Below are 16,371 nucleotides of genomic sequence, written 5' to 3'. Positions count from 1 at the left end.
AGACTCCCATGCCAGGGTAGGAGGAATGTCGAAAGCCGCAAGGGGGATGTAGAGTATCCCCAACGGTCAGGCGTCCCCTTCAGCAGGTCCTGTAGACTCGTCCCAGACTGCTATAGAGAGCTATAGGAAAAGCCTCTTAAGGAAGTGTTTTTTCCGACTCTGATTCGTCCTCTCCTAAACGAGGATGGGAGCTCTTCTTCCAAATCGCGCCCTCTCAAGAGAGCCTGGAAACCTCCAGGAGAAGGCGCTCTTGACTCCAGCCCAGAGCCTTTTCCGGAGTATTCTCCTGCGCCTAAGAAGGCTATGAAGGATCCGGAATCCTCTCCAGAAGGGATTCGGTCATCTACTAAGAGATTCCTGTTGGACCTCCAAGAGAATCTCTCTTCTTTAGTAGGCTCGCTTTCGACTAGTAGGCGCAAGGAGCCTTCTCGCAGGAAGGACGCCTCTCTTCCATTCCAGTCAAGAGGTCGGTTAGGAAGGAGGAGTATTATAGGCGATCTTCTCCAGTAAGAACCTATTCGCCTCCTAGAGTAGACGACTCCTTTGAAACTTCGTCGAGACAGGGAAGATGGTATTCTCCTCGTAGAAGCTCGGAAGCTAGGAGTCATAGCGCAAAACGGCAAGAAGTAGGCGCTAGATCCTCTCCTTGTAGGAGTAAGGAAAAAGTCTCCTTGCGAGAAGAGACGATCGGTTCGTATCTGTCGAACGATCTCCGAGGAGTAGGATCTCCTCTGCAAGTGGTAGGAAAGAACGAGAGCGCTCTGCTAAGAGAGATAGAAGCGAGAAAGGCTCTCCTTCTAAGGATGATTTTTCTAGAAGGCGCCAACGTTCGATAGGACGCATGGATGATCGAGTCTCGTTAAGTTACTCGAGACCTTATGATAGGCTTTCTTCAAGGGAGTCAAGCGCCTCTCCTAGCAGGTTCCAAGATTCTACGAAGAACCTAAACAGGGGTTCGCACCCTACTCCTGGAAGAGTATCTAGAGCGGACGCTTACCGTTCTCCTAGCAGGCGTCGAGAGCCTGAAAGGAGCCTAATCGAGGATCTGCGCCCTACTCCTGTAAGACGATCAAGAGTAGGCGCAAGCGCTTCGCCTCAAAGGCAGCAAGAGCCTAAAAAGAGCCTTTCCAGGGATTTGCGCCCTAATCCTGGTAGATCAGGAGTAGGCTCTGACGCCTCTCCTCGTAAGATTCAGGAGCCTGAAAGGAGCCTTTTGTCAGGCACGCTCCCACTCCTAAGAGTCACAGAAGAGTAGGCGCAAGCGCCTCTCTCACAGGCGCCAAGCGCCTGAAAGGATCCTGACTTTGGATTCGCGCCCTACTCATAGTAGGCGCTCGAGAATAGAAACGAGTGTTTCTCCGGATAGGCGCCAAGAGCCTAATAACTCAGGCTCTAGATCCTCCCCTAGTAGGTATCAAGAACCTAGGGAGAGAAGTGAAGCGGAGTTTTGTTCTTTACCGAGGAAACATATCTCGGGTATTGAACTGGCGGCTCCTTCGGACGAGCTCTGGAAGGATAAGATTGCATACCTGTCAGGACTTCTTCACCGAAGAAGTCTCCTCTCCGAATATAACTTTGGAGGAAGTCTCGGAGGAGGAAGAGACGAAAGAAGTAGGAGTCTCGATTATAAGAGACTTTCTGCATTACTTCTTCAGGAGTTTGGGGACTCGCTGTGTTCAGCCTGATCCTCCTTCTCCGGGATCTCTGCTATCAAGTACTAAGTTAGCAAAATCCCCCTCTTTTGTCAAGATGCGGCCAACTCTATCTATGAGGAAGGCCATCAAGAATCTGGAGAACTGGCTCCTGTTAGAAGGAGGCAGGTAAGACGGTGTTTTTTGTGTCCTCCGTCTAGATTGACAGGTAAGCCGGGTGTCTGGTACGACACGAAGGAACCCATGGGGTTAGGCCTTCCGGCTTCCGCAAAACGCGGATTTTTCTGCTCTAGTAGAATCTTCTAGAAGACGCTCTCTACTGTCGGCTAAAGCGTCTTGGGGAATGGTGCGAGATGGACCATTTACTCAAGGGTCTATTTCGCACACTTGAAGTCTTCAACTTCATGGATGGGCCTTAGGAAGCTTCTAGCAAAAAGAGCGCAAGATCCGGAGTTCGTGACTATGGAGGTATTATCAAGTGTCCTTTCATGCTTGGACAAGGCAGTCATGGATGGATCCACAGAAGTAGCACTCTCTTTGGAGCAGGAGTGCTCAAAAAGAGATCAGTTTATAGCTCGTTTCTCTCCAATTCTGTTTCGCCATTACAGAGATCCTCTTTGCTTTTTTCTCCACTCTCGGAATACCTTTTTCCTCAGGAGACAGTGAGGGACATTCCAGATCACTGTCGGAGAAAGCTACGCAGGATCTTCTTGCTCAGTCCGCCAAGAGGCTTAAACCGGCTTGGTGCCGATGGCTAAGAGAGAGGGAACAGTCGAATAAGGTGGCTTTCCAACAGCCCTTTCGAGGAAGAACAACCTCAAGACCCGCAACTAAGAGTAGAAGGCCGTTTCAAGAGAGGACGATCTTTCTCGAAGGCCATTCTCGAAGCCGCAGTGAGACAGGAGTCCTCCAGACTCCAGTAGGAGCCAGACTTTTGAGGTTTGCGAAAGTCTGGGCTCAGAGAGGGGCGGACAACTGGTCCCTCTCGATCCTCGAGAGAGGATACCTGATCCCCTTCAGGGAAAAACCGCCCTTAACATCCACTCCAAGGGAGTTAGCGGCAAGATACAGAGATCCTTTAAAAAACCAAGCACTATTTACATCTGGTGCAACAGATGCTAGAAAAGAAGGCTATAGAAAAGGTATTAGACATTCATTCACCAGGATTTTACAATCGCCTCTTTCTGGTACCAAAAGCCTCTGGGGAGTGGAGACCAGTGCTGGACGTAAGCGCTCTGAATCACTTTGTGATCAAACAACGTTCACGATGGAGACAACGTCGTCAGTTCTTTCAGCGCTAAGAAAAGGGGATTGGATGGTGTCATTGGATCTTCAAGATGCCTACTTTCATGTACCATCCATCCCTCGTCCAGAGGTATCTAAGATTTATGATACAGGGCCAAGTATTTCAGTTTCGCGCCCTTTGTTTCGGTCTTTCCACAGCTCCCCAAGTTTTCACGGGTTTTGATGAAAAATGTAGCACATTGGCTGCATTTAAAAGGAATAAGGATATCGCTGTATCTCGACGATTGGTTGATTCGCTCGCAATCCAGGGATCAGTGTCTGGTAGGGACCTAAGATCAACGTTGGACTTGACTCAGTCTCTGGGACTGTTAGTGAACCTCGGGAAATCCCAGATGGATCCCCAGCAAAGCATTGTCTATCTGGGGATTCTGATGGATTCTCGGGGTTTTCAAGTGTTTCCGTCCATAGAAAGACAGGAACGGTGCATTCTAAAAGTGAAGACCTTCCTAGAGAAAGAACAATGTTCCGCGAGGGAATGGATGAGTCTTCTGGGGACCCTCTCCTCATTGGAACAGTTCGTTTCTCTAGGGAGGCTTCACATAAGACCTCTTCAATTCTTCTTGAAGGAGAATTGGGACAAAGAAGAATCAGGATCTGTGGGAATCTTTCCTCTGTCCAGAGAGATAAAGAAAAACCTCAGCTGGTGGTTAGAACCAGGCAGACTGAACGAGGGACTATCGCTGCAGTTACCGAACCCCTCCCTAGTGTTGTTTACAGACGCATCGGAGACGGGATGGGGGGCGACGTTGGGCCCAACCCGAGAGAAGTGTCAGGCACCTGGAGTGGGGAACAGGTGTCTGGCACATCAACGAGAAAGAGTTAGTGGCAGTGCATCTGGCTCTCAGGCAGTGGAAGCCCAAGTCGCAAACTCAGTGTTGCAGGTAAATTCCGACAACACGACAGCTCTAGCCTACATAAGAAAACAGGGGGGACTCACTCCCTCTCACTGTACAAGAAGGCGAAAGAGCTTCTTCTATGGTCAAAGGAGCGGAACATCACACTCTTACGAGATTTATACAAGGCGAGAAAAACGTCAGAGCAGACTTGTTGAGCAGGAGAGATCAAGTCATTTCCACGGAGTGGACTCTACACTCAGAGGTCTGCAATCAAATTTGGAACCTATGGGGAAGGTCAAACATAGACCTGTTTGCAACTCATTGGAATGCCAGGCTGGAGAACTACTGCTCTCCGATTTCAGATCCAAGAGCAGTAGCGATAGACGGCCTCCTCCTAAATTGGGAAGGAATAGACGGCTACGCTTTTCCTCCTTTCAAGATCATAGGAAACGTAATAAGGAAGTTGTTTGTTCTGACGAAAGGAGTAAAATTGACCCTAATCGCCCCGTTTTGGCCAGCTCAAGAGTGGTTTTTCACAGGAGGTACTGGAATGGATGATAGATTTTCCAAGGTACCTTCCTTTACGGAACGATCTTCTCAGACAGCCCACTTCGACAGATACCACAAAAACCTCCCCGCGCTAGGTCTGACTGCCTTCAGACTGTCGAAGGACTCGTCAGAGCGAAGGGGTTTTCACGCGCTGCTGCAAAGGCAATTGCAAGGGCCAGGAGACCGTCCACTATAACTGTACACCTACACGAACTGTACCAGTCGAAGTGGGAACAAGTGTTCCGAAGGTGGGCCAGGAATCAGAATGTATCCTCATTCCTTCCAAGTACCTCTGTTGATCGGAAATAGCAGATTTCCTCTTATATTTGAGACTAAAATGTAACCTTGCAGTCTCGACTATAAAAGGTTATAAAAGTATGCTTTCCTTGGTGTTTAGACATACAGGGCTAAACATCACGGATGACAAAGATTTACACGATTTGATTAAATCATTTGAGACTTCGAAGTCCAAGACAGCCAGACCACCCAGCTGGAACCTGGATGTGGTACTGAGGTTTCTCATGTCAGAGAAATTTGAACCTCCCAATAACTCATCGTTCAGAGACTTGACTAGAAAATCGATTTTTCTCTTTGCATTAGCATCAGCTAAAAGGATTAGTGAACTCCAGGCTTTAGAAGGCACAGTGGGCTTCAGGAAGGATTCTGCAGTGTGTTCATTTAACCCCCTATTTTTAGCAAAAAATGAGATCCTTCTAAGCCTTGGCCAAGGACGTTTGAAGTTAAAGGATTGACTTCCCTGGTAGGGAGAGAAATAGAGAGAACCTTGTGTCCGGTAAGGATCCTCAAGTTCTATCTAGAGGACAAATGGGAGGAAACTCAGAGAGCCTTTGGTGCTCGGTAAGAGATCCGAGAAGAACGATGTCAAAGAATGCACAGGCATTCTTTATCAGAGAAAACTATTAAAGAAGCACATATTGCCTGTGAAGAGGAATACCTCGGGCAGCTGAGAGTGAAAGCGCATGAGGTCAGAGCCGTAGCAACCTCATTAGCTTTCCACAAGAATATGTCGTTAAACGACTTAATTGGATCCACATATTGGAGATGCAATTCTGTGTTTGCGTCTAACTATTTGAGAGATGTACGTGACTTATGATAAGTGCTTCTCTCTCGGACCTTACGTAGTCTGCGGATTCGGTGCTGGGACAGGGGGCTGAAACCAATCTAGCTTAGTTTAGATAGATTAGGAATTTTAATCTTGTGGTGTTGTTTTTATGGTCGATTGAAAGTGGTCAGGAAAAAGTACCATTTTCAATTCGTAGTGTATAACAAAGTAGTGTGGTCAGGTGGTCGAGATTGGTTGTTTTCATGCTCCTTGTAATGTTTGGACCTAGGCTCTGTCTTGTAAGAGGGTTAGTCCCCGTTGATACGACAAAGGTGAAGGCTCTACCATGTAAGTGGGATAGGCCCCATTGGTATGATCCAAATAAGGCTCTGTCGAGTAATCGGGGTGCTCGGCCCCCATTGACATGATCCAGGTTAATTGGGTTGTTTTCTCCCCCCAGTGACAGGTCTCATCCTCACTGGAACTCTTGAGGCAAGCAGACTCATAGACAGTACTCATGAAGTCTTCTGCCCAATAAGGTAGGAATCAAGGTATTTAAGTTTTATTTATGTACCTACAACAAAAGTTGTTTTTTCCCTGTTTTTTGAATTGCTATTCATATTGAGTAACTATCTCTTACCCTCCTCCAAGGGTGCCAATCAGCTAAGTATATATTCTGCCGGGTAAGTTGCATGTGTAAAAATGAAATTGTTAAGATACAATAAAGTTTTACACATACTTACCTGGCAGATTATATACGTTTAATGGCCCACCCCATCCTCCCCTCAGGAGATAGGGGGAAGAAAAATTCTGTCAGAAAACGGGAATGATTCCTATTACCGCCACCCAGCGGCGGTAGGGGGTGATCACCTGACCTACCTGTAGCGTGTGCCGCGAGTTTTGAATTCTGTCGGACGTCAGAGACATAAGCTAAGTATATATCTGCCAGGTAAGTATGTGTAAAACTTTATTGTATCTTAACAATTTCATTTTAAACGTTTGCCTACAGAGTCTTCGGGGTGCGATGAGGGCTCAAATGCTTCCCAGAAGGTATTCATAAGGATACAATGAAGGAAAGAGCTAGAAATCAGGGTTCCGCCCAATTTCAGCTCAGAGTCTCCTTCGACTTCCAGACTCCTTCCCTTCCTTCGGGCAAGGATAGGGAAGATTCTGCAACGAGGAACCTCATCAACATGTAAGAAGAGATCTCGTTAGCAAAAGAAGTGTTCACGAAGGATCCTCCTCGGAGGAAGACTCTTCTCTCTCGTGTTGTTAGATATCCTGTCGTCTACTGGGTGTAGCTGACTAAAATCACCTCCCCTTGCCAGGGGCCAAAAGCTCAAAGGGGAAGAATTTCTTCCACCCTTCTCCAGTCTCCTGATAAACTATGTGGTTGTTCAGGACTCTCGGACAATGTAGCGCCAGCCAAGCGCCAAATGCCAATACAGGCGAAAAACGCCAGAGGCGGACAGTTCCAAGGAACTCTGTCATGGTCGGATACTGAGAAGGAGCGGGCCTCCAACCTGGCGCAAATGCGCCAGAGGCGAACAAATCGGACAGATATAAGAGTGTCCGATGTGGACATCGTCAGACAGCCTAGAGACTCTTCCAAGCTCGAAGCTCCAGCAAGTGTGGAGGAGCCAAGCAGGCGCAAGCGCCAGCAGGCTCTTTTTTAGGAGCCAGCCAGGCTCTAGGAGCCAGCCAGGCTCTAGGAGCCCAGCCAGGCTCTAGGAGCCAGCCAGGTCGGAGGGAGCCAGGCCAGGCCCCTATAGGAGGCCAGCCAGGCTCTACCGGAGGGCCAGCCAGGCTCTAGGAGCCAGCCAGGCTCTAGGGCCAGCCAGGCTCTAGGAGCCAGCAGCTCTAGGAAGCCGGCCAGGCTCTAAGAGCCAGGCAGCTCTAGGATCCAGGCCAGCCTCCTAGGAGCCAGGCCGGCTCTAGAGCCATAGCCAGGCCTAAGAGCCAGCCAGGCTCCTAGGGAAGCCACCAGGTCTAGGAAGAAGACCAGCCAGGCGCCATCCAGGTGCCAGGCTCCTTCAAGGCTAGGCTCCAGTCAGGATTGAGGATCCATCCAGACGCAAGGCTCCTTCCAGTAAAGAGAAACCTAAAGCTCTGTCATGTAAGAGGGCTAGTCCCCATTGATATGATACAGGTAAGGCTCTGCCATGTAAGTGGGTCAGCCCCCATTGGCACGATCCGAGAAGGCTCTGTCGTGTAAGCGGGCTAGCCCCCATTGACATGATCCAGAAGGGTTTGTCAGTCATAGTCCCTACCTCGCTGAAACTCTTGAGGCATGCAAGACTCATAGACAGTAATCATGAAGTCTTCTGCCAGGCTCCAGGTGCCTTCCAGGCGCAAGGCACCAGCCAGACGCAAGGCTCCAGCCAGGCGCGAGGCGCTAGCCAGGAAGGAGGAGCCAATCAGGCACCAGCCAGGCGCGAGGCGCCAGCCAGGCGCAAGGCGCCATCTAGGCGCGAGGCTCCAGCCAGGCTCTAGGCGCCATTCAGGCGCAAGGCTCCAGCCAGGCGCGAGGCGCTAGACAGGCGCTAGGCGCCTGCCAAGCGCTAGCCAGGCTCCAGGCTTCACCCAGAAGAGATCTATATCAAAGAACGCCCTGGCCTTCTTTGAGACATTGTGATCTCCTAAGCACTTGATAAGTGCATTGATGATTCCTTCAAACAGCTGAGAATTAAAAGCGCATGAAGTGCGAGCTTTTCCGAATTCTTGTTCTTTCCCTAACAATATGTCATAAGGACATATTAGCTGTCACATACGGGAGATGCAACTCTGTGTTGACTTCCCATTATCCGAAGGATGTCAAGATAACCTTCGAGGGATCCTTCTCTCTTGGTTGATACGTGTCTGCGGATACATTGCTGGGATAGGGAGCAGATACTGATCCTTATCTAGTGAGTTAAATTTTATTTAACGTCGTGTTTTTTCTTTGGGTTGTTTGAAAGGAGTTTGTAGATAACTCTTTTCAACTTAAGCACTAACCCTCGTGTTAGGATCAGGTGATCGGGATCGGTGTTGTGCTCCTTAATTATGCCACTAGGCATAGGCATATTGTCATGTAAGAGGCTCTGTCGAGTAAATGGATAAGACCCCATCGACAGACCCACAAGAACTCTTAGCCATAGGTCACATCCTCGCTGAGGCTCTTGAGGCGAAGCAGATTCCTAGGCATTAGCCATGGAGGCTTCCGCCTGATCAAGTAGGAACCAAGGTTTTATTATTTATTACTACAACGTATGTTGTTTACCTGTCTATTCAGTAAATAGTTGTCTCTTTCCCACCACCAAGGGTGTCAATCAGCTAAGTATATATCTGCTGGGTAAGTTCCATGTACAAAAATGATATTGTTAAGATACAATAAAGTTTTGTACATACTTACCTGGCAGATATATACGATTGATGGCCCACCCAACCTCCCCTCAGGAGACAGGTGGAAGAGAAAATCTGGTTCTAGAACGGTAATCGTTCCTATTCCTGCCACCCAGCGGCAGGGGCGGTAGATCACCTGACCTACCTGCAGCGTGTGCCGCGAAATTCGAATTTCTGTCGGGGACGACGGAGTCTATAGCTAAGTATATATCTGCCGGGTAAGTATGTACAAAACTTTATTGTATCTTAACAATATCATTTTGTTTGATGATATTAGCTATCAAAATAAGTGGCTCTACAGAAATATTATTAATCTTCCATCTTCAGGTAAAAAGCTTTCATTTCATAAAACTTTTTGACTTATGACTATAGGGATTTTAAACTGTACAGAGGTTTTGTCCTTTTGTAGGTTGCCGGATTCGTATATCATAATAAGAAGTAAGTACAGTAGTGAAGTATGGTTTTTAGATGGAATTATAATATACCCTTTTTCTGCAGGGTGACAAAGATGGGGAGAGTGGTGTGAGCTGGTCATCAGTTTTAGGGAATCATGTAGCATCTTTAGTAGAACTGAGGTGGACCCAGGGACCTAACGACACTCCAGGGAGAGCATCTTTAAATGGAATCACTTTTCCTCCACCCACGCATGATTTGATAACAATGGCTCCAATCCACTGGGGTAAGTGGTTTTTCAAATATATTTACTACTTGGTTCAGAGATCTGGTGATTAAAAACTTTTTTGATAGAGTGATATAATTTTCACCATATATAGTAACACATTGCAGTAGTAGTATTACTATAAATTAGTTTGAGATGACTGAGTCACATTTTCAGACTCATAGGGCTTCCCAGAATGATTTGTTCTCATGTGAGTGGAGAGGATTTTGATTAAGGTATAGTAAAAAATGTGGTAACCCCTTTGGGCATATACAGTTTAGGAACAAATGATCCACCTGGGTGTGTGTGTGTGTGTGCAAGTTCCAAGGGTCATCACAGCTACATTTTCTCCTAATATGTATTTATAGATATCTAAGTTGCAGTGCAAGACAGCCATTTTGAGATTGTAGTTATGAGGGTTTTAAATGCAGAATTCACTGTGAATTAAATCATTGTTTTACTGTAGTTACAGTATAAAGGACGGTTAATGTGAATTCTTGAGTGAGTGTGTTGCCTTTTGGGGCTCCTTACTACTTGCTTTACTTCACATTGCAGAACAAATCCTTAGGCATTCCTCGCAAAAGTTTAGATATGTGACTCCCTGGTCTAGACTAATAATACTGATAGTCAAATTGTTGTGTATGGATGGCTTAATGTTCTAAAGCCTTTGAATTTTTCTTCATTTAAATTTGATCTTTATTGAATGTTCCCAAGTTATTTTCCTCCATCCCTGTGGAATAGTGTGCTTGCATATGTTATTTATGGCATTTGAGTTCCATCTGTGAAAGGACATGAGGATCTTTCAGTCAGTTATAGTCATGCTAAATGGAGAATTCATATTTCATATCAGTTTGTCAAACAAGAAGATTCTAAATGAATAGCAATTGAGTTATCTTGGTTACTCAGATTGAGCCAGCTTGAAGCAGAATTAATGTTTTTATTCTCGTCAGTGTTAAGGAAAGCTGGCAGATTGATTTTCAAATTGGGTCTGTTAAAACATCTAGGGTTCACTCTGATGTCTTTCCACATATATGGTTCATTTTAATTTCATAGACCTACCTTATCTGGTTTGGTGTAATTGACTATGATTTTGGTCGGTGGAGACTGGAACAACAGTAGAGGAGTTGCTGAGAGGTGTGTGGTGTCCAGAGACTGATGATTTTATTAAGATGGTGTGGGTATGTGGACAGAAACAGCTAGTTAGAAAAGTAGTTGTTGATTATTATTAACAGGGCTTAGTTTTTCCAGACCTCTGAGTCCCAAGTAGACTCTTCTCGGGCTGGTTTTCAGGGATTAATCCTGAGAAGGAGAAGGAAAAAAAAATGTAAATAAATAAATAGAAAAAAATTAAGACTATTTAAGAAACCTGTCTTATTTAAAAAAATTATAATATTGTTAATTGAAAAATCTTTGCTTTCAGCAAGAATACTTTTCATTTTTGAATTCCTTTTGACGTCTATTACACTTTATTGCGTTAGCATGTGGTGTTGACATCAAGCGACCATGTGAGAATCTTGTGTATCTTATACGGAGCCTTGTTAGGATCACCTCTTTGATCTCTCTCTCTGTGAGGATGTCCTCTATGCATACACTTCAGTTTTTGTTTTTAAGTTTATTTGTAGTTGGCACTAGGCCCATTCTCTTTTCCAATCCTGGTATATCAATGGTTTAACAGATGTTATCCAGTCTGACACTGGGGCATGTGTAATTGTTAGAGGGATAGTGCAGGCTAATTTGGCAGGTGAGTCTGCATTTTCATTTCCTTTTATTCCCACATGTGCTGGAATCCAACATATTTCTATTGATAATCCTGATTGGAGGAGTTGATGAATTTTTATTTGTATTTCCTGCACTATTTGGTTTACTGATTTATACTGTCTTATAGCATCTATAGCACTAAGTCACTGAAAATAATAGACACTTGCTCTTGCCTCAGATATCATATCAAGTGCCATCTGTATGGCTGTGACTTCAGCCGTAAATATTGAGGATATTAAATGTAGGCTTTTTTTGATTAACATATTTTTTGAATATGCAGATGCTCCTACTCCAATATTATTTTTGGAGCCGTCTGTATATAACATGAATTTGTCTCCTTTTCTTCTAATGTGCTCCAAAGCATGTTGGCGGTACATTTCTGTACTTGTCATTTGCTTTTTAAGCAGGTAAGACAGGGAGGTACATAGGTATATAAGTATGGTTTTAACGTTATACTCATTGCGTAAACGTGTACAACCATGAACAACCGAACGAGAAACTACTAACTACTATTTTTTTCTAGGTATAACGGAATTGGATAACATCCGTTTGGCTTGTATTTCAATCATCGTACTATTACCGTAGTTGTTATAAATGACGTTGTGTAGAATAGAACTGAGATATCTTAATGTAATAACTTATTTGCTATAGATCAAAGATCACTATAGATCAAAGATCAACCAGGAAATATACTGTTAAATTTAAACCTAGTTATAAGTGAAGCTGAGAAAACTATTCAAGTTGCTAATGACTATTATCGTGCATCGGCAACAAAGATAAAACTCCAGTAAACCTATGCCATCAAACACAACGATAGGTAAAATTGAGATAAAATCATTTTAATCAAAACTACTGTGCTTGAAAGAACACATTTCATGTTGGTTTCACGCCGATATAAGATAAATAACGTAAAGTTCGTATTACAATGATATAAAGGAAAAATGCGAACGGAATCACGTAATTTTTTTATGCAACAAACATGCCGCCAACATAATCTGTTAACGAAACAAAAAATGAGTTCACAATCACAACAAGACATATTCAATTCATATTTCCACCTAAAAACACGTTGTATAAGGAAAAATAACCTTGTCTCATATAAGTCAAGTATCTAAATATTCGTTTATGCTAACTAGAAGCAAGAAAATTCTGTTAGAATTGCGTTAAACATGGCGAAACAAACTCGTATTCGCCATCAGCTGATTTGAAACCAAAACAATGGTCGCTCCGCGGAATACTGGCATAGATTTGCCGTAGTATTTTATAATACAATAGTATGAAAATACATACAATATTATAGGGTACAGTGAAGTAATGTATAACTTTTTAAAGGATTTTTGGAAAAGATGCATAAATAATAAAATAACACCATGCATTTTTCGGAACAGTGGCGGACAAGAACGAACACGAAAAAAACATCCTCTAACAACGTGGAGGGTAGTTACAAAGGCTGCCTTAATATGTATCATATTTATGTACAAAAATAAAAATACCCTATACGTAATATATTTTCATACACATTTTAAACATAAAAGCATGAACATTTATAAAATTTACACATCGATCGCTAAATTTTCGGAAGAGCGGAAGACGGCGGCTTACAAGAATGAACATGAGAAAACATCGTATTTGATAATGTGAAGGGCAGTTTCAAAAGCTGCCTTCGTACAGGCGGCCCTCGGTTAGTGGCGCAATAAGTAAAATTATATTTATGCAGTATAGTGCTATAGAATTTACTGTACAGTAGTACTGTACAGTACATTATAGCATTGTAAATACGTACTGTAAAGTGAAAAAAGCCTAGCTTTAATCCTTTGGGTGTCTAGAGTATGTAAAGATATAATAAAGTTTATACAGTGTACAGGTAGCTATAGTGTTCAAGATACGATCATTAGTCTTACGATAGTACGATTTTATGAGAGATCAAATTACTAAGGCCTAACTTTATCCATCTTCCAGTTACATAAGTTCGATAACAGCAAAAGAAAATGATGAAAGTATGGTTTTAACGTTATACTTGTTGCGTGTACGTGTACAGCCATGAACAACCGAACGAGAAGCAACTTTTTTTTTTTTTTTCCTAAGTACAACCGAACTGGATAACATCTGTTTGGCTTGTATTTCAATCATCCTACTAGAGTACACTATTACCGTAGTTGTTATAAATGGCGTTATTGTATAGAATAGAACTGAGATATCTTAATGTAATAACTTTATTCGCTATAGATCAAAGATCAATCAGGAAATATACTGTTAAATTTAAACCTAGTTATAACTGAAGCTGTGAAAAATGTCCAAGCTGCTAATGACTATTATCGTACATCGGCAACAAGGATAAAATCCAGTATGTCATCAAACACAACCTTAGATAAAATTGGGATAAAATCATTTTAATGAAAACTACTGTGCTTGAAAGAACACATTTTACTGTTGGTTTTACGCTGATATAAGATAAATGACGTAAAGTTCGTATTACGATGATATAAAGGATTATTGCGAACGGAATCACGTAATTTTTTACGCAATAAACATGCCGCCAACGTAATCTGTTAACGAAAAAAAAGTAGTTCACATTCACAACGAGACATATTCATTAAATATTTCCACCTAAAAACACGTTGTATAAGGAAAAATAACCTTGTTTCATATAAGTCAAGTATCTAGATATTCGTTTATGCTAACTAGAAGCAAGAGAATTCGCTCAGAATTGCGTTATGGTGAAACAAACTCGTATTCGCCATCAGCTGATTTCAAACCCCAACATTGGCCGCTCCGCGGAATACTGGCTTAAATTTGCCGTAATATTTTATAATACAATAATATGAGAGAATACATATAATATTATTGGATATAGTGAAATAATGTATAACTTTTTAAAGGATTTATGGAAAAGATGCATAATTAATAAAATAACACTATGCATTTTTCGGAACAGTGGCAGACAAGAACGAACATGAAAAAACATCCCATGACAACGTGGAGCGTAGTTACAAAGGCTTTCTTAATTTGTATCTTATTTATGTACAAAAATGAAAATGCCTTTACGTAATATATTTTCATACACATTTTAAACATAAAAGCATAAACATTTAAAAAATCGACACATCGATTGCTAAATGTGCACTCTTTTTAACACTATATTTTCGGAAGAGCGGCAGACGGTGGCATACAAGAACGAACATGAAAAAACATCGTAGTCGATAACTTGAAGGGCAGTTTCAAAAGCTGCCTTTTTATCATATTTTTGCACAGAAATAAAAATACCCTATTCATAATACATTTTCATACACATTTTAAATATAAAAGCATAAACATTTATAAAATCGACATATCGATTGCTAATTTGCACTTAAAAAACATCGTATTTGATAACGTGAAGGGCAGTTACAAAAGCTGCCTTCGTATTGTATTTCTGTGCAGAAATAAAAATACCTTACACGTAATACATTTTCATACACATTTTAAACATAAAAGCATGAACATTTATATATTGACTCATCCATAGCTAAATTTGCACTTATGTAACTTGATATTTTCGGCATAAAACAGCATCAGAGGCATATATTTTACCCTAATACCTACGTAATAACTCTCCATAAAATTTGTTAATATAATTTGCATAACCTTTATGGTCTGAACGGCATTTCTACAAATGTATGAACGCGTTAGACAACGGCGCTAGTGGCGCTGTTAACTGAAAATTGTGCCATAAAAATACCTTTAAAATGCCTTATTTTTTTAATGAATATTTTTGACGACAGCCGTAAAACTGATTCGCCGTTGAGCGAAAAACACCCTATACATAATACATTTTCATTCACATTTTAAACATAAAAGCATGAACATTTATAAATCGACACATCCATAGCTAAATTTGCACTGATTTAACTATATTTTTGGCATAGAACAGCGTCAGAGGCATATATTTTACCCTAATACTTATGTAATAACTCTCTATAAATTTTTTAATATCATTTGCATAACCTTTATGGGCTGAATGGTATTTCTACAAATGTATGTACTCGTTAGACATAACGGCGCTAGCGGCGCTGTTGACTGAAAATTGTGCTGTAAAAATACCTCAAAATGCCTTATTTTTTTAATGAATATTTTTGACGACAGCCGTAAAACCGATTCGCCACTGAGCAATTGCGCCGTTAACCGCGGGCCGCCTGTATATCAGTAATAAAATGTTTCGCTTTGCTCCCCAATTAGTGTGTGATAACTTTTTCAATATGGCAAGGGCTTTGATGCCCTTGGCTTTAATGTACTATTTGATGTGCTCTTTCCAATTTAAATGTTGATCAAATGTCACTCCTAGATATTTGTTTTTTGTACGAAATTGTATTTCAGTGCTATAAAGGTGAAGTTTGATTTTTTAAAGCAAACAATGTACAGCTCAAGACACTACCTTGAGGGATTCCTTCTTCCAGTTCATAGGTTAATGAGTAGGAATTTTCTACTCTTACTTGAAAAGTTGTGTTTGTTAAAAAGTTCTTAATAAATATTGGTAAGTGGCCTCTTAGTCCCTTGGAGTGGAGTTTTTGCATGATATTATGTTTCCATGTTGTATCGTATGCTTTTTCTATATAAAAAAAAATATAGCTATTGTAAATATTTTTTGTTCAAAGCCTTTTTTTATATGATCTTCTAAATGTGTTAAGGGATCTAGGGTTGATCTGCCAGCTATTGAACTGGATTGTGTTGGTGTTAAAATGGATTCTTTGGTTATTACATGTTAATCATGCATTAACCCTTAAACGCCGACTGGACGTATTTTACGTCGACATTTTTTGTCTCTCGGGTGCCGACTGGACGTATTTTACGTCGACATACAAAAGTTTTTTTTAAAATTCGCGGAAAAATACTTTTAGGCCTACCAGCCGAAAACTCTTGAATCACGCGCCTTGGGGATGCTGGGAGTTCACGGACCAAGGTGTTGTTTTGTTTACAATCGTTACGCAGGCGCGCAAGCGCGAATTTCTTTCTTGCCGCACTAAAAAGTATCTGTGACACATCTCTGAAATTATTTCGTCACTTTGACATAATTTTTGTACCATTTTAAATTAGCCGTTACATAGAGTATTATATATGAAAATGTGCGCATTTTTATGTAGAATACAACAAAAAAATACTCATGATTGTAGCTTTTATCAGTTTTAAGATATT

General features: G+C 42.0%; 1 protein-coding gene across 5 annotated transcripts in view; it reads left to right on the top strand.

Annotated features, from left to right (window-relative positions):
* LOC135203641 (protein brunelleschi-like) overlaps nt 1-16,371 on the top strand; it is a 204,698-nt gene that overhangs the window by 173,561 nt on the left and 14,766 nt on the right. For all 5 annotated transcript variants that reach the window (XM_064233482.1, XM_064233483.1, XM_064233484.1 and 2 more), the window contains one exon: nt 9,285-9,465. In XM_064233482.1, coding sequence (XP_064089552.1) covers nt 9,285-9,465 — 181 coding nt within the window. The remainder of the gene's footprint in view (nt 1-9,284; nt 9,466-16,371) is intronic.

Source organism: Macrobrachium nipponense, chromosome 36, assembly GCF_015104395.2.
Source record: "Macrobrachium nipponense isolate FS-2020 chromosome 36, ASM1510439v2, whole genome shotgun sequence".
Taxonomy (NCBI): domain Eukaryota; kingdom Metazoa; phylum Arthropoda; class Malacostraca; order Decapoda; family Palaemonidae; genus Macrobrachium; species Macrobrachium nipponense.
The sequence above is the reverse complement of the archived record's forward strand: the minus strand, read 5'-3'. Positions and strand labels throughout refer to the sequence as shown.